General features: G+C 36.9%; 1 protein-coding gene across 1 annotated transcript; it reads right to left on the reverse strand.

The window, feature by feature from the left end:
- Positions 1 to 212: 212 nt before the first annotated feature.
- Positions 213 to 22,473, reverse strand: LOC105147189 (Sex combs reduced). Its single transcript, XM_011058047.2, has 2 exons — positions 18,600 to 22,473; positions 213 to 1,411 (listed from the first exon to the last, which is right to left on the reverse strand). Exons 1-2 carry the CDS (start codon positions 19,414 to 19,416, stop codon positions 1,107 to 1,109), a joined length of 1,122 nt encoding a protein of 373 aa, XP_011056349.1. The 5' UTR covers positions 19,417 to 22,473; the 3' UTR covers positions 213 to 1,106.
- Positions 22,474 to 22,674: the final 201 nt, after the last annotated feature.

Genomic DNA, 22,674 nt, shown 5'->3' on the forward strand with positions numbered 1-22,674 from the left:
TTAAGCACAATAATCGTACTATTTTAATCACATGCAAATTATGCTGTACGAATATCCTGGTGTTATTCTATTTTAATTCTTATTTTCTAAGAATATTTCATAAAGCCTGCATAATTTATACGCAATCAACATGGATTTCTAATTTTCTTCTCCCTTCAAGACCAGTGAAGAATAATTTAAGTATTAGTCTTACACGAACTATGATACAGAGATTTTTTTTGAACGTGAAAATATGTTTCTTTTAATGTTAAATTTTTAACTTTGAATCTTTTGCAAGCCTTTTTCTATGAATACGTTCAGAAAAAGCCGAAAAGAAGTGAATGACGCATAGAAGAAGTAACAATAAATAAATACACAATCACTCCAATCCTATTTTTAATCAATCAGTCGACCGATTTCACGTGAAACAGTGTGCAGCCAAGACAAGATAATTAATTCGTTATTTAACAAATTAATTACTTAAGTCGTTGATTTCTACATCTTAAACTAGAGATTCGGTTTTATCTCACCCGCTGAGGTGGTCTCTCATCTGCACTGTTAACATCATATCTTATTATTAATAATCACGTGCGTGAGAGCCCCTCGGAGCGCGTCCAGTCTATTAAATCGGGCGCACGGCGCTATATATGCAGAAAATTTTGGCTTTTCTTCAACTTCGAAGTCGTGCAGTGAACAGTACTTGCGTATCCGCAGATCGAAAGCGAGCGAGAACCGATTGTTTCTGGCTCAGCTTCAGGAAGGAAAGAATTTTTCTCTTTCGTGCTTCTCGACGAAGTTCTTCTTCCGACAGTTAAACCGAATGTTATGCACAAACCAATAACAAACGCGTAAATAATTTAAGTACGTTATTGACCTGCGAAAGAAGGTTACGACAATCTCTCGCTCTCCTCAGGCGACAATCCAACCATCGGCATTGCGGAATCAGCGGAACGCACCATGTGTCCTACTGGAAGTGAAGTCCCCCTCGACCCCGCCAAGTCACAAGTGACAGCGTCGTGACGTAGCGCGGGGTCCAAGGCGGAAAAAGCCTTTTAGAAGTTCTGCTCGCCGTACATCCCGGGGAACCGGACAGCGTGTGCTCCGAGCTCGGCGGGCGAGAACTCGTCCTATGTGGCCAAGTGAGCGAACTGGCCGGGGTGGGGCGCGAACTGGTAAGGGTGACCGTACGGCGACATGTGGTACGGCACGATGTTCATGCTCGCCATCTTGTGCTCCTTCTTCCACTTCATACGCCGATTCTGGAACCAGATCTTTATCTGACGTTCCGTGAGACAGAGAGCATGCGCGATCTCAATGCGACGCCGCCTTGTCAGATAGCGATTGAAGTGAAACTCTTTCTCCAGCTCCAGCGTCTGATACCTGGTGTACGAGGTCCTTTGTCGTTTCGTCTCACCGTTCGCGTTCACCGTGCCTAGAAACCAAGAGTTTTCATCATTTCATGATAAGAATGTGTACAAATATAGATGACGTATCATCCTTATAAATAAATATAATCTTTGTAGAAAGAATTGTCAAATTGATAAAGATAAATTGTTACATTCATTCCTCGCAAACGATGCTCGTGTCAAATATCTTTAAATAATACTTGACTATGTACGAAGTAATAGTAAGTTGATATGCACATGTAATGTTTCAGATAAATCATGTTTTTTTAAACCGTGGATCTTATCGCGGACAGACCACGAGTGGAAAAGTGCGAAAGATTGAATAAAAAGCGCACAGGCGATGCGTATATGTTACTAAAGGTCCAAGCGCGTGCAACGCGTGACGACCTCGTTAATTATTTCAACGAGTTGTGGTTAATGCCTGCGCCAGTGCTACTAGATTGCGAACTGGTCAACTTGGCAGCTGTTTTACCTATTTGCTTTGCACGCCTCGGTCATAAATAATTTTGCAACGCTATTATTACGATACACCTCTACTTGTAAAAATTACCTTTGACTGCACCGAACAACATTAGAAATGAGTTTTGACTTAGTCTCAATGTCACTTACAGTATATCATATAATCGCCGCATGAATCTTCATTATATTAAATTGATACAATCTTAATTTGATATAATATATCGTTATGTAGATTATTTTTAAATTTAAGATGGAAATCTATAATTTAACATAATTACCATAGCATATTACGTCAAATACAAAAACACATTATCATTCTAAAAATTAAAAGATAAGGTAATAAATATATCTTGTAATATATCTTTTTTTTATATTTTTAGAAATATTTGTATAATTTCCGTATAGCATTCATATTTCGATGTAGTCATTATACTAACAATTTCTACCCTTCTTCCGCATTAGGCGTCGGTTCGTTGTTTTAGCAGGTGTTATGCGCGTGCAAAGGTGCCATTTGTTCGTATGTTTTTCAGGTTCATTGTGAGCATGGGTCATTGCGGATATTAAAGAGTCGGCTCATTTACAGCTATAATAGATAACTATTAATAGCGTGAAACAGAAGAGGAAGAAATTGACGAAAATAGTCCAAATAAAAAGATGTGACTAAGTAGGAAGTAGTAGTAATCGCGGAATAAATAAATCATTGAAATCTTCTGCTGACTCGCACTTGTGTATGTATAAGAGAAAAAAATGCAATGAAATGTATGATAAGTCGAAGAAGAAGAGAAAAAGAACAAGAACAAGAACAAGAATGTTCTCGTATATACGAATAAATATTTCCCATTGTGTTCCGAAAGTAGCTCTTTTACATGTGTGATTATCCCGTATTTCGAGCGTTTACGCATAACATTGATAACAGTACGTTTAAAGATTCGTTCCACAGCTCTGAACAGCACGAACTGGGCACTTTCACGAGAGTGAAAAGCGTTTTCGCAGAGGACGGCAACCAGCGAGCGTTGAACAACGAAGCTCCTACCGGGCTTAATGACAGGACCCTTCGTCCGGTGTTATCGCTTTCCTCCCGATGTAACACGTCGCTGGGTCGTGTGGCCTGACTTTTTAATAAATAGTGTTCTGGTTGTCTGGACACGGACTCGTTCGGTCTGCATATCGTTTATCCAGCGCACCTACCCGTTTTGTAACAGACAAACGGAATTTCTTTTTTCGGTCACTCGCATTATTATAGAATACTCCTGTTCACTAACTAAAAATAATCTGGCAATGAAAAAAATTCTGCAAAACATTTTTTATTTTTTTAAATTTTTTAATTAATTCTCATATTTTTCATTAACTAAATTAATTATCATACGTCGAAATTCATTAATTTCATTAATTATCATTATCGAAATTCATTAATTTCTTTTCATTGTCTCATTATACATTATATTTGCATTCCGGTAACTTTTTCAACATAACCACATATATCTCTTTCTCTTTCTTTTGCTTTATTAAATAAAATTACAAAATATGAAATTATAAGAGAATAAATATTTTTTAAAATATGCTTCTTCATTTTTTTTGATGATAAATTGTACTATTGGTATCTTGCCGCCATCCATACAATATACGTTAATATGTAAAGGAATGTACTCGGTGAAGGCTAGTGAGAAAGCTCTCAACGATGCTCATATACGATTGAAATATGTTTCTTAGGCGCGCCATGTTAATTCCAACTAATACCACAAGAGAGATCTCGATACGCTCACAACGCTTTGCTTGATGTCTATAACAGGTTCGGAGTTTTTATCATCCCTAAAGAACATGCGCAGGAATAATCATAGTCAATGAAAGTAATCTCACAATGATATAATTGTGTGTGTGTGTGTGTGTGTGTATGCGCGCGTTGTGTGTTAAATTATTGAATATTATTTTATCTTTGATGTACTCGTGATTTATTATTTTTAGTGATATCTTTTGATGCATTAAAGTACCGCGGTAATCGCTGACCCGATTAAATTTCACGCATGTCAGGCACACCTGTTTAATTAGCATTTAGATTCTATCTGGCGCGATCTCAGTAGTTATTCTCGCACTATAAATTCTAAAGCATCGAGGGGAGTACAAGCCAATATGTTATTGTAACTTGAATTTCCGTAATCATACGCATGACTTGCGTTATATATCTCTCAGTAATAAATTTCGTAATCACATTGAATCTTAAACAGATGCAATGGGAGCACTTCGCACATTCATTTGTCAATTCATCTGTGAGGATGCGGAAGATTCTCTTTCCTAATTTTAAAATTTTACTTTCTTCGGAAAATAATTGGATCGGAAAAACAAGATGCAATTATTATAAACGTATTACTTGCATAAGCAAGAGAATAAGTAATTAATTATGTAGAAAGTTGATTAAGTAACATTATACATATATTTATTTCGAAATCTTATAAAATTATCTGGTTAGTGATAATTATTTATGTTGTTAGCCAATCAATCACACTGTGTCACTTATAATATTTGCTGCAGTATAATTATGCATTATATTTATCAATTAATAATAATTACACGCAATTATTCGCTTTAAATATGCAAATTTATATAATAAACTAGAAGAAAAAATACATATATATATATATAGAAAGATATATTGTTATTTATTTTTTGTGGTCACCTAAACGTTTTATCTAATAATTAATGTTTTAATCCAAACAGTAGAGAAATCATCGTTGCTAAAATATAGTAAAACGTAGATTTTTTTACAAGTTATTCATAAATATTTGGTTGAAAATGGGCAAATCAGAAGATTCTGATTATATCAATCAAAATTCCGACAATCTACACCAGAATTTTAGTAAATTTAATCAGAAAATTTTCTAATAAATTTAATCAGAAAATTCTTGTTGAGATAATCAGAATTCTGATTGATTTAATCAGAATCTTCTAGTTTGTTCATTTTTAATTAAACCATTATACATAATGGTGATTAAGTTAACTCTGTACACGATTCTCGAGTTTCTCATCGAGACACACAAGTTTTAACGAACGGATGAAGATTGAAATAAAAACGTTTAGCATGTCTATCACGCAATGAGAGATGTTCGGACCGAAGAGGTGCGCATAGCTGTCGTCGTTGTAAGACTGAGGCGGGCTAAGCGCAGGGCCATGTCGTGTCACCCATCTCGATGTCACCTCGTGTCGTCTAGCCTTTTCGTGCCTCGCTCTTAATAGAACGCGGAGTGCGCGTGTATTTGCACCGAACTCTGTACGAAACGTGTCACCGACTGCCAGTCTGACGACTGCTCTGTCTGCTTGACTGACAGATCGGCTGGTTAAGGATGAATAACACGTGACTGGGATAAAATCCCGCGCGACTCCATGGCGTGTTCTCGGTATGCCTGATTTTGATCTTAGTTTTTAATACACACTCTGACTTGAGCTCTCCTTTGTTACGACTCCTTCGGTTTACTTGCAGAATGCATAGATTTTATTACGTACGCTAAATGTACATCTTTTTTAGCTATACATGATGAAGAAAAAAATGTACGTGAACAATTTGTTGTTAATTAAAGCGTAAACACTATTGAAAATATATTATTGAATATTTGGGAATTGTGTATATATATATATATATATATATATATATATATATATATATATACATGTGTATATTAAGCTATATATTTAAAAAAATTAAGATGTATATAGATTATCATAAATTTAAAAATTTTATTTTTATAATGATTAGATTTAATCAGAAAAATTGATATTGATATACTAAACTAGTAATATTTTGTTATAATTATAAAAGGATACAATTATTATTAAGTATAATTATAATTAAAAAATATAAAAAGGGAATATTATACTTTTTTGAGAAAGTAAGTATTAATTGAAGTATAGATTATATACTCAGAAGAAATTTTGTTCAAAATATATTAATAATAACATTTTACATTCGAAATTTTACATTTGAAACATCTAAACTATTATTTCACATATATAATTTGAATAAAGAAATGTACTGTTTTTTATTATTTGTTTGCTTGTATAAAATAGAATATGGGATATTGAATACTTTGCCAATTGTTCAGATCAGAAATATTACATCACTATCCATGATAGATTGTAGATTAGGTGCTGAGAAAAAAAAATCAAAATATCTCGCGATCGCAACCACGCTGTATTGTGCATTCCGCGAGTGCGAGTAGATAGGTATGCGATGTGCATTTGTATACACGTATAGGTATAAGTTCAGTATGTCGGTCGGGAGCAAGTTCCATGAAAGTATATATAGAACTCTTGTACTACCCTCAACCCCCAGCATATATCTGAATGGTTATCTGATACGAGAGCTCAAGTACGGCCGTATCAATTCTTTCCATCTCTACAATCGATTTAAGAATCCCAAAGAAACCAATAAAAATCTATAAGTTTCGCGACGTAATGAACAGCGAGAATTGTTTTAAATCTCGTTACCATTGGATATATCAGACGCCAATTGCTCACGGTGTTAATGAGTCATGTTTAAGTATGAGTTTAATGACATACAAGTTCGATTATCTATGCCTTATTTTTTTGTAGTCTCTAAATTTTTATAGTGAAATACTATATATGCGTGTAGAAGAATTTGAAAAAAAATCTCTAAAATTTTCAAAAAAATGTTTCTTGTAACTTTTGACGTACCACTGCTTTTTCAAGATTGTATATTGAACCTGATCAGAAGTAGTATTTATGCAATCATCATATCGTTACTTTGTGAAAAAATTCATGCAAAAAATGGAAAGCTTTTTAAAAACTTTCAAATTCTTCGAACTTCATTTAAACAAAAATTAATTGCATAATAGAAATAAGATAATTCCATTTACAATGCAAATGCTGCTATAAAACGGACAATGTTCAAAATTATAATATTCAACACCCTGTTCAAACAGTGCATCGGCATTATTGACAAAAGAAAATGAGAGGTTCATAAATAACCCGAGCAGTTCACCGCGGTTATTATGCAATTACGATTGCATCTCTATAACATAGGTGGTCTAAGGCTTCAAGATCTCTTGTTCGACCATACAAGATAGTGTCCCCTTAAAAGTTGTCACTGTTTCAGCTGAGACATTCAGCTAGTGATATCGCGTGGCTGGCATATCCCGTCTTCGTTTTCTGCTCTGTCCGAGTTCTACGTTACTAATGACAGGTTTGTAGTCAGAGAAGAGTGTTCTCTTTAATTCGTTTTTTATTCTACGAATTCCTCAGAATAACGAGAAGAAGAAAAGTTATCATTTGTATTCATATTATAGTTTAAAAACTTGATATAACTTTAATAATTTCAAGATGTTTATCATGGTACAAATTTTTTGATTGTCTTGCGAAGATTTTATCTGTTTTAATGAATTATACGCAAAATTTTATTTTTAAAATAATCTCTTGTTCTCCATATAAGAATCATGTATTATACAAAAGAAGTAGATGTGTGTTTAACAAAACATTGTATTATAATGTATTGTAATAAAAAATGTAAAGGTTATAATATTTTGACTTTATAATAATTTGTTTCATAATATTCTTATCCTAGAACATAGATTGGTATACTAATTTGTATACAAGTTAAAGACTTTAGTCATACGTAAGGCCCACCGATGTCGGAGCAATGATAGGAGATTATCCGATACGCACGCCTCCGTCTGGCTCACCGCCAGGATGAATAGCCAGTGGCGCTCATGAATTTTCGTTGAAACGTTGCGTCGAGGCTAGCGATATATAGCAGACGTAATCCACGCACAATTTAAATTTATCTACAGGCGGCTCCGCGCGTTCCGTCAGTCAGCCTCCGTTCGGAGCTGATTTGTGACCTATCCGTACTTGCGCAGCTGACGACCAATCGCAGACCGAAGATCGGCCTTCCTCGAGCGAAATCAACGGTCCAACATTCCACGACGAGGAAGGTGACCGAGAACGATGTTAGATGATCGTGAGTTGATCGGGCTTCTAGGTGTCTACGGTCCACCTGTTACCAAACGTTCGGACACTGAGACCTGTCACATCGAGCTCAGAGACCGGAATCCGCGGGATCTATTTCGATCGATATACAGCTGACACCACGCTCGGACCACACCGCGGAAAGTTGCTGGTTATAAATCTTCGGAGGTACATGAAGCTAGTCGCTCTTTCAAAAGAATCTATTAATTTCTAGTCTACTTGTGTGGAGCATGGAAATCCTTTTATTGGCAACTGTTACGCTCAATCATAACTCAGAGGATTTCCTCCATACATTAATGAAGGGTGTCACATGTTTGTTATTTTTACGTGACATTTTATAACCGTTGCTAAAATTAAAAGATAGACACGCGATATAAGTAGGTCGAGCTGACGTGTTCTGTCACGAAGAATGGCGGATGATAGAACTCGAAAGAATTCTTTTACAGCGGAAAATTTATTTACAAAAAAAGAGATGCGATATTCGAATTGGGTCAACGACGCTTTCTACCAGACGCATCCATGTGTGCATTGGACAGTTATAAATAGATTCAAAAACTATTGCTTTTCAATTCAAATGGGAGTAGCAAGTGGTTTCAAGGGCTGGATTCAGTTAGAAGAGATGCTGGAAACGAGGTGACGAAAGAACGAAGGGTGCGAAAATGGAGGAGGAAGGGGGATGCAGAAAAGGGGAGAAAGAGAGTGGCAGCCTTGCTGAAGCTTTTATGCCGAAGTTTGCGCAGCGGACGTTCCGCGGATCATTTGTTATCTTCCACGAGAAAGCTCTCTGACGCAAATAGGTTTGTTTCTGGCCGCTTTAAACGCTTCACAATAATCCGCGCGGACTCAAATTCAATTAACGCCTCGTCGTCCCCACCGTCGTGCACGTCTACCTCCCTTCCTTCATTTTGCACTTTGTACTCGCTGACAGCATACAAAAGCCAGTACAGTCTTTCTTTCGTCTCTTTTATACATGGCGCATGAACCATGAGAATATTGAGGTACGTGCTTTGAAGTCTTGATGACCTTGAACTCCGGTATGTCCTGCCGAATGAGAAACAGTGAGTATCCGTTGCCTGAAGATGCTATGCGAAGTTTAACTTGCGTGCACAAGGTTCGACCAGTTTAAATATTATATGCGAAGAACAGTCGAAAGTATGCTGATCCCTATCGCTTTTCGATAAATCTTTCGTAGCAAAGCGTGTGCCTCGCTAAACCGTCACTCGACTAAAATTAGCTTCTCCTCTTTTACACTAGGTCATCTCCGTGGGATTGATAGAACCGAGAATATTATCTATTCTCTCGTTGTTCATGGATTGAATTCGCGCGTGTATATCGTTTGTATCATGTATGTGTGTGTGCGCGCACGAGCCCAGTCGCGCAAGAAACTGTCGTCTCTCCGAGGGGTTACTTTATACAACCGAATGAAAGAGAGGCACAAGACGTGATCGCGCGCGTATATATCGGACGAGGAACGCCGAAGGGCCCGGAGTACTCGGATTGAGGAAGAATAGGGATAGAGGCTACGCGTCTCCATCCATCAGACGACGGTCCGACACACGCGACTCAAACCTACCGACAACCTTCCGAATGCATTATCTTCCTTCGAGGGTATGCATATCATTTGGACCGATGGTTCCTCCTCTTGTCTGATTTTCGATAATCTCCCACGCACATTGTTCCATCTTAGCGCGTTTTTCGCGATATACTATCATCTCTCATAATCAATGCTCCAAAACATTTTAGTGTTAAAGCGAATTCCTCAAAATCAAAGGACATATATAACTTTCGATTAATAACAATTAAAAGAGATGAGATGATTCCATCAATCCTACTAGGATGTGGACCAATAAAAGAACAATTTGATCTCACGAACTCTGATGGCTCCGCTGAGAATCCAACAATAGCCCGTTTTAGAGACTCTTAAACTGTTAATTGACAATAATCATGAGCAGGAATATACCGCTATTAGCGTGCGAAGTAGGCATCGGCGTTCCATAAATGTTCGAATGGCCATTCGGACACATATATACACGTGTGTCCGCGACGTACATGTATTGGACCGCGTAGAACGTTCTGCCGCTGAGAAAATTAATGACTTACCTTCAGCGGGAACAATACAGTCAGCTGCGACTCTCTACGTGTCTGAGTACAGTGCGTCGCGGTGATGCGAGCTGCCTAAGGTCGAACAAAACCACACAGGCGTGCGAAGCCATACACGCGTGTACGTGTCTGCATATATACATTTCGTGCGTGTCACCTATGCGAATTGATTTATTCCCATCGAGAGCTAGGAGAAAATGCAAATGCGTAATTTTCATTCGACGGGCTCGCGCATTTATAATTTTTTTTTTTTTCTTTTTTTCTTCCGATGATGCGTCAAGCCTCTTACGCATTTCGTGCCGTAAAAAAATCGTGGATAAAGTGAAAACAGCAAGTATAATTAGACTACGTTTCAACAAATTATGTATTTATAACTTTTTATCTTTTTCAAACTATACACGTACAAGATTATTACGCGCGGCAGTAACATTTTATCCACCCAAAATGTCATAAAATCCAATCCATCGACAGCTGCGACAAACGCCATTTGTCCCTCGTTTCGCGTAACATTCGCCGTGTCGGGTGGATAAATCTCATCGAAAGCACGTGTCCTTTTCTGGGACTCTACACCACGTCCTCTATGAATCATGCAGTACCTATGTTCCTACGTTAGGTTGCTCCTCTTAGGAGGCTGTCCGTTCTGATCGTCCATGGCGTTCCTCCTAGTTACCCCACACGAATGGTGCCGCAAGCCCTCAGAACGCCTCTAGTATATAAGCCTCGCGCAAGCATTTATTTATGGTCCTGAGTCGCTGGAGTATACGTAGGACCGCACCACTATACCACCCAAACACGCTTTACCCAGAACATCACCGCGGAATAAAGCTGTTCCCGTTCAAAATCTATCTTTGCCCACCCTTTTCTGATTTTTTCACACCGTAACAGAGGAAAAAAATCGCGATTGTATATCTTTATCAAGTCGTAATTCCATTCCTTTCTCATAAATAGTTATATGCTTATGAGGAAATGTTTAGTAAAATGGAGATGCATTGAAAATATTTTATTAACAGCAATAAATTTTCATATACGTTACTTTTATTTCACATCTTACTGAAAGAATTCAATATATAATTATTACTCGTTTAAATAAATAATATACCTATACAAATACCAGCATAGTTATACCACTTTTTTGTGTTTGAAGAGTTTCTCTAAAATTTCTTTTATAAAAAGCTTCTCTAGTAGAAGGTATTTTCTCTCCATGTTACTTTCGATGAGTTGAACGAGTAGGACCAAAATAGTTGCACCAGAAGCAAAAAGGGAAGTTGTGTGCTGAGCGTGATTCTATACGAGGCACTTGCCATGACAAAATATACATTTATACTTTCATGGATTGAAACATCAGAGTAATAAGGTAATGACGCGTGGAAAAATTTTATGTTAGTCCTTGAAAAGGTAGATCTCAATAGAAAAAGCTACATTGACGATTTCACATCTAACGAAATGGTATAAATATCTAATAATTATTTATGTACGATTTTAAAGGAATTGTGAGACGTTAACAAAATTTTTTCACAAATTTTAATATAAAAGATTACATCGATTATATAAATTTAAATTACTAGTATAATGTTATGTAGTGCCCAGCAACAGCAATATATTTAGTGTAAACATATTATTTTATTATTATTAATGATATATCTAACAATTTATCTAATTTTTATCTAAATTTGAACTGGAATTTGTTTTAATTATAATTTATATGAGATCCTGTTGCTACAATTAGTATGAAACAAAATAATTTAGAAGAAGTTATAAGTTCCTCATTTCTATATATATATATATAATTTCTTTGTTTATCTATTAAAAAAAAAGGATTGTTTAGCTAAGATTATAGTTATTTGAATTTAGTAATTTAAATAATTATAAGTTAATAATTTTATATGTATAAAAACGAAAGGACGTCTGAGTATCTTAACTAATAGCAACGAATGACAAATATCTACATCTGATTTACGCCGGATATATTTCATAGTACAGTTTGTTTTGCGGCGGACAGAGCAAAACCGCCGAGAATTTGATTACATCACATTAGGCTGTACATTTTAAAAGGATGATGTAAGTATACAAAATCGTTGATCTTCGCGTGATTTATTTATCACTGGCACATCCGTGCTCGGGCTGTGTGGTATATATGCGACTATTATACATTGCATGCAACTTATGTGTATCTTCTAAATCGAGTTGTCGCGACGGACGATGACGCTTCCGCACGATTTCTTACATTACCGCGGCTTGCAATAATCGCCCGTCGCGAAAGGAGTGTTGTTAATAATCATTAGCAAAACTTCTAGAAGGTGCTGAAATGTAATCGCGATATTAATAATGCGATATTAATAATATATATTAGGTGTTGGAATTAATTCGTAGCGTTTTTAATGAAAGAATGTTATTTATTTCACATGAGCATTAAAAAATACATTAATGAAAGTACTTCCCATCACTTGTAAAACGCTACGAATTAATTCCAACACCTAATAGGAAATGCATAAAATTATAGACATATGACTATTTATATTTAATATAGTTATCTCTCACTGTTATAATCTAATCTAATCTAATCTAATCTAATCTAAAAGAGATATAGTTATAGAACTGTGATCTCATTTAAAAAACAAATTTAATTTGGGTTTATTATTATTGCTTTTAGTCGTTTACTCGCTCTCTCAATATTGTTTCAAAGTATTTACATCTCTCGTTCTTCTTCTACGCTCCCTTCTGCAAATGTTATTGCGGATGTAATCAGTGTCGTGTTAAGTAGCGTGAAACGTTTCCTCGAAATCTAGAAAAATCTCATGATATACGGTGAAGGAAAACAAAATACTTGCGGTTATTTTTGCGGAGTAGTTTTTTGATTCACGCGTTGTGACAAAACCACGAAATGTGTGTACCGGCGGCATCGCCCTTTACTACGCCATTCAGCGTTAGCTCGTAAATTTTCAGAAGAGGGAATCTTCTCCTCGGGGAGGGTTTGTCGGCCGAAAGGGCGACTGCAGGAGCATAAGGATCAAGAATCCCCGTGGCGACCGGGCCACGCAGCAACAGGCGGCCCACTTCGCCCCCGGCACACATCCATTACCCCATCGGCTCATCCCGTTTGCACTAGGCGCTTGCAATGAAAATTTATGTCCTAATAAGTGATTCGCGCTCTTCCCGCGGTTATACGCAAAACTGCAGTAACGATGGTAACTTTCTTCTCTTTGTACAATACATTTCGCTTCAACTGGTTCATCACAATAATTAAGAGACATGAAAGAAAAAAAAATGACAATTATTTTTATGAATCATTAGACTCTTTGAAGTAGAGTATATTTCGTTGATTTAAAATATATTTAACATTACATACGTATGTATGCTGTGCATATATACTTTAAGTATAAGAGACGAATAATATTAATAATTTAATAATATTATCATTAATTTTTTATCGTCAATATTTTATGGTAATTGTCATTATCATATCGTATATCATTAATTAATTAACAAAAAATGACATTTTTATTTTTATATCATTTTTTAAAAATTAATTTATTTTATTAAATTAACAATCAACTTTATATTTATAAATTCGAGAAAAAAAGTATGCTATGTTGTATGTATATGTGTGTTCGTATTATATGAATTTTCTAAAGAAATATGATTGTGAATTATTTTGAGACGATGACGAACAATCCTAGATTTTACTAACCCTAATGTCTTAGAACGTACGTATGGCGTGGATTGATTAAGTATCTCGGGATAAAAACATTTTCGTCGGCGTAAAAATGCAGTATGCTATGTAGTTAGTAAAACCAGTTCTTTGAAGCTCGTCCTCGTATCTCCTTCTCCTGTTAGAACGCCGTAACCATACGTACGTATATACATATGTGCGTGCATATTTGCTTAAGGCACTATACTTATTTTATTTGCACTATATTGAATCCAACATGTAAAATGCAATAAACAAAAAAATCGTTTTCTATTTCTTCGTTAGCATAAATATATGGAACTTTAGCGCATGTAGAATTATGACAAATTAATCGAATAAAATAGCAATCAAGAAAGCTTGACATAATATCATGGTTCATTTAAATCATTTGTAGACGCCATTCCTCGACAAGAAGATTGTTCCGCCAACTATCACATATTTATGACGTGTAAATGTGCTAAGGGCATTAAGTGAGATCCAGTTCCACTGGTTTGACTGTCTACCCTTCCGGCGTGGGGGATTCGTACGTTGGGAATCATGTTGGTAGCCATCTATCAATCGGGACACAGAAACGTGCCTTTCCTCGCGGCGCTCCGCACATCCTTATTTATAGCGGAATGATCGGCCCATAATTACAGACTCCATGACGAAAACGACCTTCTGCTTATCTAAATAGGGGCTACGGTACCCATACTCGCATACACGCAGGTCGATATTTCGGAAATAAACTGCAGAACTGTCCATTTCACGCATCGATTGCATGTTTATTCACGTTTGCTGCTCGTCAGATGATAGCTACTTATCTCGGACTTATCTCCGACTTGCTACTTATCCCGAAGATGACCCACATGCTTGTTGGCTGCGTGATTTGCCGGCAGCAAGGTCGTATTCCGGATAATTTTTACAATTTTTAAAATAATATAGTATAGTACATTGTGAAAAATGCAACAAATTAAATAATTCTTATTAAAAAGTGTCTTCTGATATTCGAAAATTATAATAATTTAAAGTGACGAAGAGAATTTCTTAACGCGCAAATAGCAAACATGGAGGATAAATCTTTTATAATAATAGAGAGATTGTAGTTTTATTTTTTATTGATAAGATTTAATGAAAACGTATAATTGTTCCTCGAGGTCTTTTACGTCAGCTTTGTTTATATAACTGGTGTGTAATTATACTTTTTTAAAGTAAATCTGCCCTCCACTTGCCTAATCTCATTTTAAAATATCTTTTCATCTTTTGCATTTTGTTTCAGACCTACATGTACAATAATCCACAAATAATTATGCTAACATTTATGTAAACAATAATTATGAAAATAAGTTTTAAATTATCAGTATCATATATAAGCGCTTCAAATAAATTATTTATAAAGTCATAAATTATATCTTATGATGTTTTAATGTTAAAATTTATGTATATACATATATTAAAACTATATACATATTTAAAACTTAATTTTAAATTTAATTTGTACCTTTCCTCTTAATTGAAAAAAATGTGTTTAAAATATTCTTATCGTAAAGGCAATATATGATTAAGGTTTCATTGCTTGTTTATATATTATATTAGGTGTTGGAATTAATTCGTAGCGTTTTACAAGTGATGGGAAGTACTTTTATTAATGTATTTTTTAATGCTCATGTGAAATAAATAACATTCTTTCATTAAAAACGCTACGAATTAATTCCAACACCTAATAGAATAATATAATAAATGTATTAAAATTAATAATTATATATACATTCTGATAAAAAAATGTTTCTCATAGAGCAAAATAGTAAAATCATACATTAATGTACTATTTCAAGTAAGCCAGATTCTTTCGTTCTTTTGGCTATTAATGAACAGTTTATTTTTTCAAATAGTGTTCAAACGTTTATGCATCAGAAGACGCTTCAAAAGCGTCGGAACGGCTGGACGAAGTCTAAACGGAATGTCTTGTGTTGAGCATTAACCTCGACGAATCAATTATTTTCTTCTTAATGTAGATATGAATTATTTATTTTCATTTGTAATTGTTGTATTATTTTACTTACAGTTTTGATTTCTACATGTTTATTCAAATAATTTTCATAAATCTCTCATATTTATTTAATGTACAAATGTCTAACAACAACCGTTAATCTATTTTAAATTTAAAATAAGTTTTTCTTTATGAAAGAAATATTGTCCTTGAAATTCATTTCAACCGAAGTACAAAATAAAAGAGTTGATTTTGTTAGTAAATGTTAAAAATTCAGACAAATCCCGATGAAAATAAAAATCGGAGCGTAAATCAGATGTAATGGGAGAGTAACAAAAGCATAAACGGAACTTCTAGAAGGCGAAAATTGAAACATCAAAATATGACAGAACCGTAAATGCTTCGTCTACATTTCATTGTTCCAATTTTCGCCTTCTAGAAGTTTCGTTCACGCTTTTGTTACTCTCCCATTACATCCGATTTACGCTCCGATTTTTGTTTTTATAAGGGAAGGAATTGAAGATATTAGAAAGCAATCCTAATTGATCAATAAATAACTATTTCAAGATATATTATTTCAAAATTTGTGATTTCAACTTTGTTGTTACTCTTAGCTACGCAATAATTATATTCTTGTGTTAGTAAAATTTATAATAATATTTATTCATTATCGACCATATAATTTACCTAATCATATTTTTCAGACTTTTAAAAAATGTCTATTTTATTTCCTTGTCATATTAATTTTTCTGTTATTTTCATTAATCCTCAGTATTATAAGTAATTATAATTCATCAGTAAACACTCTTGAAGTTATGCATCACTATCGGATTTGCATCACTATCGGATTGCTTCACAGTTTAATTATAGTTAGAATTCCATTAAAATTGGAAATTGGTAATCGTTCAGGTAGTTAAGATACACATCGTGCTAAATATATACCTATAGGGCCTTGTTTTTACAATATGATATTGCTATAACCGATAAAAAAACGATGAATTCGCTTGTATCTTTTGCTTCTCGCGAATCGAAGCGTACGCGAAATAATCGTGCGAAGGACATAAACCGAAGTAAAAGGATGCTGTATTAACCAAGCGGGCATCATGCGAACGATTGGGAGAGGAAGCCAAAACTTGTACAAGAAAGATCTGAGCTGCGTATCCCGTTTGGGGGCCGAGCCGAACGATCTGAGGCCCTCGTTCGAGCTAACCCGAGAGAACTAGAAGGAGAAGGCAACCCCCCGCGCCTTACAATGCAGTCTGATTTATGGCCCGGGCGCACATACATAGAGTTACACACGATATCATAATACCATTAATTCTTCGTCAAATTCCCCGCTGACTGAATCATACTGGCCGCGCAGTAAATCACGCGGGGCGACTAATGTGAGCGCGACCAGCGCGCTCGGCTGTTTTATCTTCTTTGAGCCACGGGGGCAGGTGAATCTAGTCTTGGTCTCCGCTGAATTACTGTTACCCGTTCTGACCGCACCCCCTCACTACCTTTCGTTCGTATCTCAAATCGCGAGCTCATTTCCGTGTGTTTTATAAAGTACATACTCGGATGATCCTGGAGAGAGCACGAGGGTATGGCGACGCGACCGATGCGTTTTGTTGCGTTATCGAATATTTATTCGAAAATGTATAATTGCTAGTTCCGCTGCTTAATATATATTACTAATCATCTATTGTTTCTCTTTGTCTTATGCCTTGTTTGTTTTCTCTCAATCAAGTGATAAGTGTAGTGATATAGTAATATTTTACACTTGATAATTGCTAATTTATATTTTATTCAATTGTTTGTATATTTGCTTGACAATTATACTCAACAAGGTAATATACAAAATATTTTCGTACATGAAGTATAATCAGAAAGTTGTTTTATAAAGTGCTTTAAATTTTTCAGTATAGTAATGTTAAATTTAATTTATTGATTATTTCGCAATAATAATATCACTTTTAAATACTTTAAAATATTATACATAAAAAATTTTAGAGATATAAAAATATTTTCCAATTATTATTGATAATTATCTTGCTATTCGGTAATTTAATAATTTGCACAAATTATTTCTTGCAGTGTCCGTGTGGATAAAATTCGTACATTGCTCTAAAGATGTTTATTTTGTAATTATCTCACAATAAAATATATGTCCTTATATATTGTATAATATATAATATTTTTATTTAATTAATATGCACGTAATGCGCATTTCAACACATCAGCTACTGTAATTTATTAATTGTTGTTCTACTACTCTTATGCAATATCTATTTAACTTTAGAAATACTGAATATCTGACTATTTGTATAAAATTTACTGAACATTATTTGTCTGTCCTAATCTTTTCCTAATCTTTTTATACAAAAATTACATTATGGAAAGCCTCATTGTACAAATTAATATATTGCTGCACTTAAAACATAAAAATAAAGTAACTATTTACAAATATTTGCATTTTAAATCAAATGATGTATTTCAGATGTCAAAATTTATATATCTCTGTGTTTACCGAACGTAAAACGTGTTTAAAACGCGAATAACGGTTTAAGTAGAGATTGTTATCATCAAATTGAATAAATTTGTGAGGTCGTGTATTTTAGCACTTCTACGCTTTTGATAGATAGATGACATTTCGAAAGTTAAAAAAAATAGATATATACATTCATATATATTAATATATTGAGCAAACATTGTATGTCATATGTGAAAATTTAAATGTGACGTACGATTTAATCTATTATTTAATATATTAATATAGATGAATATATATATATATTTATTAAAATGTATATATTTATTAAAATAAAACACTCAGAATTTTTTTAACTCTTAAACACTTGTAATCCTAACAATATAACATATAAATTAATGTAATTGTTATTAATCTCCTCTTTTACCGACTTAATAAAATAAAGAGCAAGTTTCATTCGCAAACAAAAAAAGAAGAAACAGGAGATGTATTTTGAAAGCCATATCATTTTTAGCGGTAATATTTAAAAGATAGATAAAATAAATGACTTACTCTGACCAATGTGAACCCTCTTCATCCATGGATATATTTGAGGCGGGTTAGTGCCAGAAGTGTTCCCCTTGTTGGACGAATTGTTACCCGTGCTAGAGGTACTGGATGTAGAGGAAGCGGGCGACGAAGCGGAAGATGCTGTTGTCAGCGTTGAATTTCCCTCGCCGACGCCCCTCGAGCTACCACTGGGTGGTGAAGCAGCGGACGCAGCCACAGACGACCTTGACGAGCTACCAGGAGGTGAAGTCAATCCTGATGCGGATTTACTTGTACCAGGTGCGACTAAGGGCGTTGGGCTATTTCTCGAAGTAGATGTGGTTAAATCTTGCGGAGATGCGACACTGGTGGACGATGTCGAATCAGCATATTTGCAGCTGGACGTTGACGGTGCTGAGGGTGCCGAAGCACCCTGCAGAAGAGGTGTCGTTGGATCCGCGTGAAGTTGTTGCTGAGGATGATGTGGTTGCTGATGATGTTGCGACTGTTGAGCGTGCATACCGTGTTGTTGTGACGTCGTGGTCGCATTTAGCCGAGGCTGCGGCTGTAGTTGAGTATAGTCTATCATTCCTGTTGGTGCTGTATGCTGCATACCCGACGCCGGTGTGGCATAAGGATGCTGAGGATAATGCTGTTGAGGCGAGTAACAAGGTGCAGGATAGCTGGTAGAGGCTGCATTTGGATTGTAGTACTCGCCACCGGCCGGCGATGCTGCCTGCATCGGTTCTCCAGGCGAATTCGCGGTCGGTCTTGGCTGTTGCTGTGGCTGTTGACCCGCGTAGCATGATGCGAGCGAGTTGACGAACTGATAGGAACTCATTCTTCACGTACCTTCACGTACCTGCCGTCAACGTCACTATATCAATATCGTGCACGTCTATGTTCCGTCATTCACGAAAACACTGACGTTGTGTTCGATCGGTTGAGGCGGTTGAACAACGCGCGTCGTCATTAAGTATGGAAACTTGTCATCGTGTTGCAATGACAAAAATCGCGCGCGACAGACACACGTGACCGGCTACTCCGAGTACAAGTTTCACCTTGTTCGTCGAACGATTCACAGCTATCACGACCTGTTACACGCGACAGAAACACGTCCCTAAGCGATTCGATAATGAACGAGGGGTTCAGGACTAATAGAGAGAGAGAGGCAGACGTCTGGCGGCAGGCGGGTCGAGCCTGAATTCGAACCGACCTGCGAGTCAAGTTTATGAGGGCCACGTGGGCCTGGGCTATAAAACTGTCTTCCGCTTCTTTATGAGCTCAGGAGTCGCGATTACCTACAGAGAACTCGTGGGCCCATCGTGCAGTAGCGCGTAACGAACAGCTTATCGAGGCGCCCCATTGAAGATGACCTTGTAAAGTCTCTTCTCAATGAAATAACATGCCAAGTAACCACATATGTACGCGCATTAAAATTATTTACGCGATGATTAATTGCGCTTGAACGTTGTCACAGGTGTTGCACTTAACAGACGGCTTTATATATCGCGGCAACGGCAACGCGGTAGAGGCTCGACTTCACGCTAAAGGGTGAAGAGTGTGTACCCGCACGCGAGTTCGCCGCCGTTCTTGTTGCGTGCGCGAAGGGTGGTTGGTATCGTACTGAAGGCTTCGCCACGATCCAACGGAAGGCCGGTGTGTGCGGTAGCTTGTCACGTGCCCGCGCTCTCTGCGTGTCAGAGGAGCGCCTCGACCAATCCCTGCCGTTCGTCAAACCTTGATTGGTCTCTCCGTCGGCGTACGATTCTTCAACCCCGTTCCTTGCGTCTCCGTCGAGTCTCCGCTCTGCCGCTGGCGCTCGTCGTGTGGTAGTGTTGCCCGGCTGCTACCCGACGTGACAGGAACCGATGAGAGGGGTGTGCGTAAGAGAGAGAAAGAGGGCGAGAGAGGGGTCAAGGAGAGGGGATAGCACCGTCAGGGGGGCTAATGGAGAGATATTCGGGAGCCCTGAAACCGCTGGTGGGGGAGAAGTATCTCGATCGCTCTCTCGTTCTCCTCTGCAGCCTTCTAGCCGCGACGTCACCAAGAAGCAGTCTTCCGTCCGCTTTGCGAGGGGGGCTACGCGCGCACGCGCCCCCTACTGTATAGTCTCGCGGTTGAAGACAGACGAAAAAGAAAAGGGGTGGTACGAACACCGAAGGCGCGATTGTTCCTTACTGATCGACCGAAAACGATTCTCCCATTAATATCATCGTATCTTCGTCGATTTCATCCGTCGCGAATCCATTTTAGCTTCATCATACGTATCCTATCTTTTCTTGATCAGGAGATGGAAGAAAAGTACGTTTTATAAGTGCAAATTGTTGTACTTGCATATTGCAACGCGAAACCGTGAATCGGAGTATGAACGACTATCTCACTTCCGACTATCCTTTTCCTTGATGTGTATACGTCTGATCTTTCGTTAACAAGTTTCTGATGGGATCGTCGCACGTTCGTCGCGCGAGAGGCGCAGATTCAACCTGAAAACGTGTGATTCTCCAACCGCGGCTAAGGAAGGGGCGCACATAAGTCAGCCCGGTGGCCGCGGTTGACAGTTTTATGAGAGTTTGATAGTCTTCGCCGCTCACTCCTCTTTTCACAACGAAAGGACAGGAGAGAAAGGGAGGCCTAGAGGGAAAGAAATGCGTAAAGGAAAGAAAAGAGAAAAGGAGAGAAACAGAGAGCGAGAGAGAGAGAGAGAGAGAGAGAGAGAGAGAGAGAGAGAGACGCGCACTACGCACCACACTCTTTATTGTCCCATAAATTCAAACCTGTTGCCTGTAGCCGAGAAAGACAAGGAGGGAAGAGCGTGCACGAGGTAGAATCCTCTCCCAATCGCGATTCGATTGACGCCCCCGTTATCGCTCGTACGGCGAACCCGGACGCAACTCGTAACTCACTGAGCCGGCCTGAGAGGAGAGCCTTTGGAGTTGGCGGCTCTAAGCAGAAGCATGTGTGACGTAGTAGCCAGTTGGTCAAACGGGGGGCATTCCGGGGTAACACGGGACGGAGGGGACGGTTGAGGAGGCGGAGCTCTCTTTGCTCATCACAGATAAGACTTTAAACGAGTTTTTTTTTACAAAATTATTATTATGCAAAATTTCTTTAACATTTTTGCAATGTATTCGCAGTACTCTCTTCTCCGCATGTGGATTAATTTATTGAGTTTTATGTTTCTAAAATTTTATTTCTTCAAATTCCAAAATTTTGCTTTTATCTATTATTGAAATGTTATTGTTATTGAAAAAATAACATAAAGGTCTTATAAAAACAACAATTTTTCAGCTGTTACAATAAAATTGAAAGTGAAATTTAGATTTCTCCATTATTTTCCCTGTAATATCTTTTCTCATTTGCGTCGTTTCTATCGCGTAGATCGGTATTTAATTCGCGGCGTTAATAATTTGGAAGGAAGAATAAAATTTTGAATATAGGCCGATAGTGTGGCAGTTGCTCGCCAGATGTGGCGAGTGCGGCTGTTCTCGTTGAATTGTGGCGCGCGCCCGCCCCCGGCCGTCCTACCCTTTCCTCTTCTTCTCCCCACTACTTAATCGTTTGCCCCACTGCTCAGTCGAAACTGGGTATCTCTTCTACTTTGAGTCATCGCATCTGTGTACGTATACTGCCGTATCCCCACTATTTCCATAGCATTCGCCACTTCAGAGTCGGCTGTTTGTCCTACACTTTAGCCCTCTTCTTTCACGTGGCTGATGAAAAATCGTGAACCAAAGACTCGGCTGATAAAAACAGTGAAATTCTATTTTATCACTTAATGACTAATGCTCGACTATCTCTTATGATTATTACTGCCACTTTTAATATTTATCTACAAAGCATTTCAGTTTTTATATTTTAATAAAAAATACATACAAATATATTTTTTTTATCAAATCTATGAAGATAGGAAGAAAGAATGAGAAATAAGAATTATTATACGCACAATAAAAATATACACAATAGAACTATATACTATAAAATATATATTATAAAAAGATACATAAACATGGATGAATATCGTAAATTATCGACTTAATATTTTTGAATTTTAAACATTTTGCATATTTTTGATTATTGCTTTTATTATTGTTATTAT

Source organism: Acromyrmex echinatior, chromosome 2, assembly GCF_024713525.1.
Source record: "Acromyrmex echinatior isolate Ae372 chromosome 2, ASM2471352v2, whole genome shotgun sequence".
NCBI lineage: Eukaryota > Metazoa > Arthropoda > Insecta > Hymenoptera > Formicidae > Acromyrmex > Acromyrmex echinatior.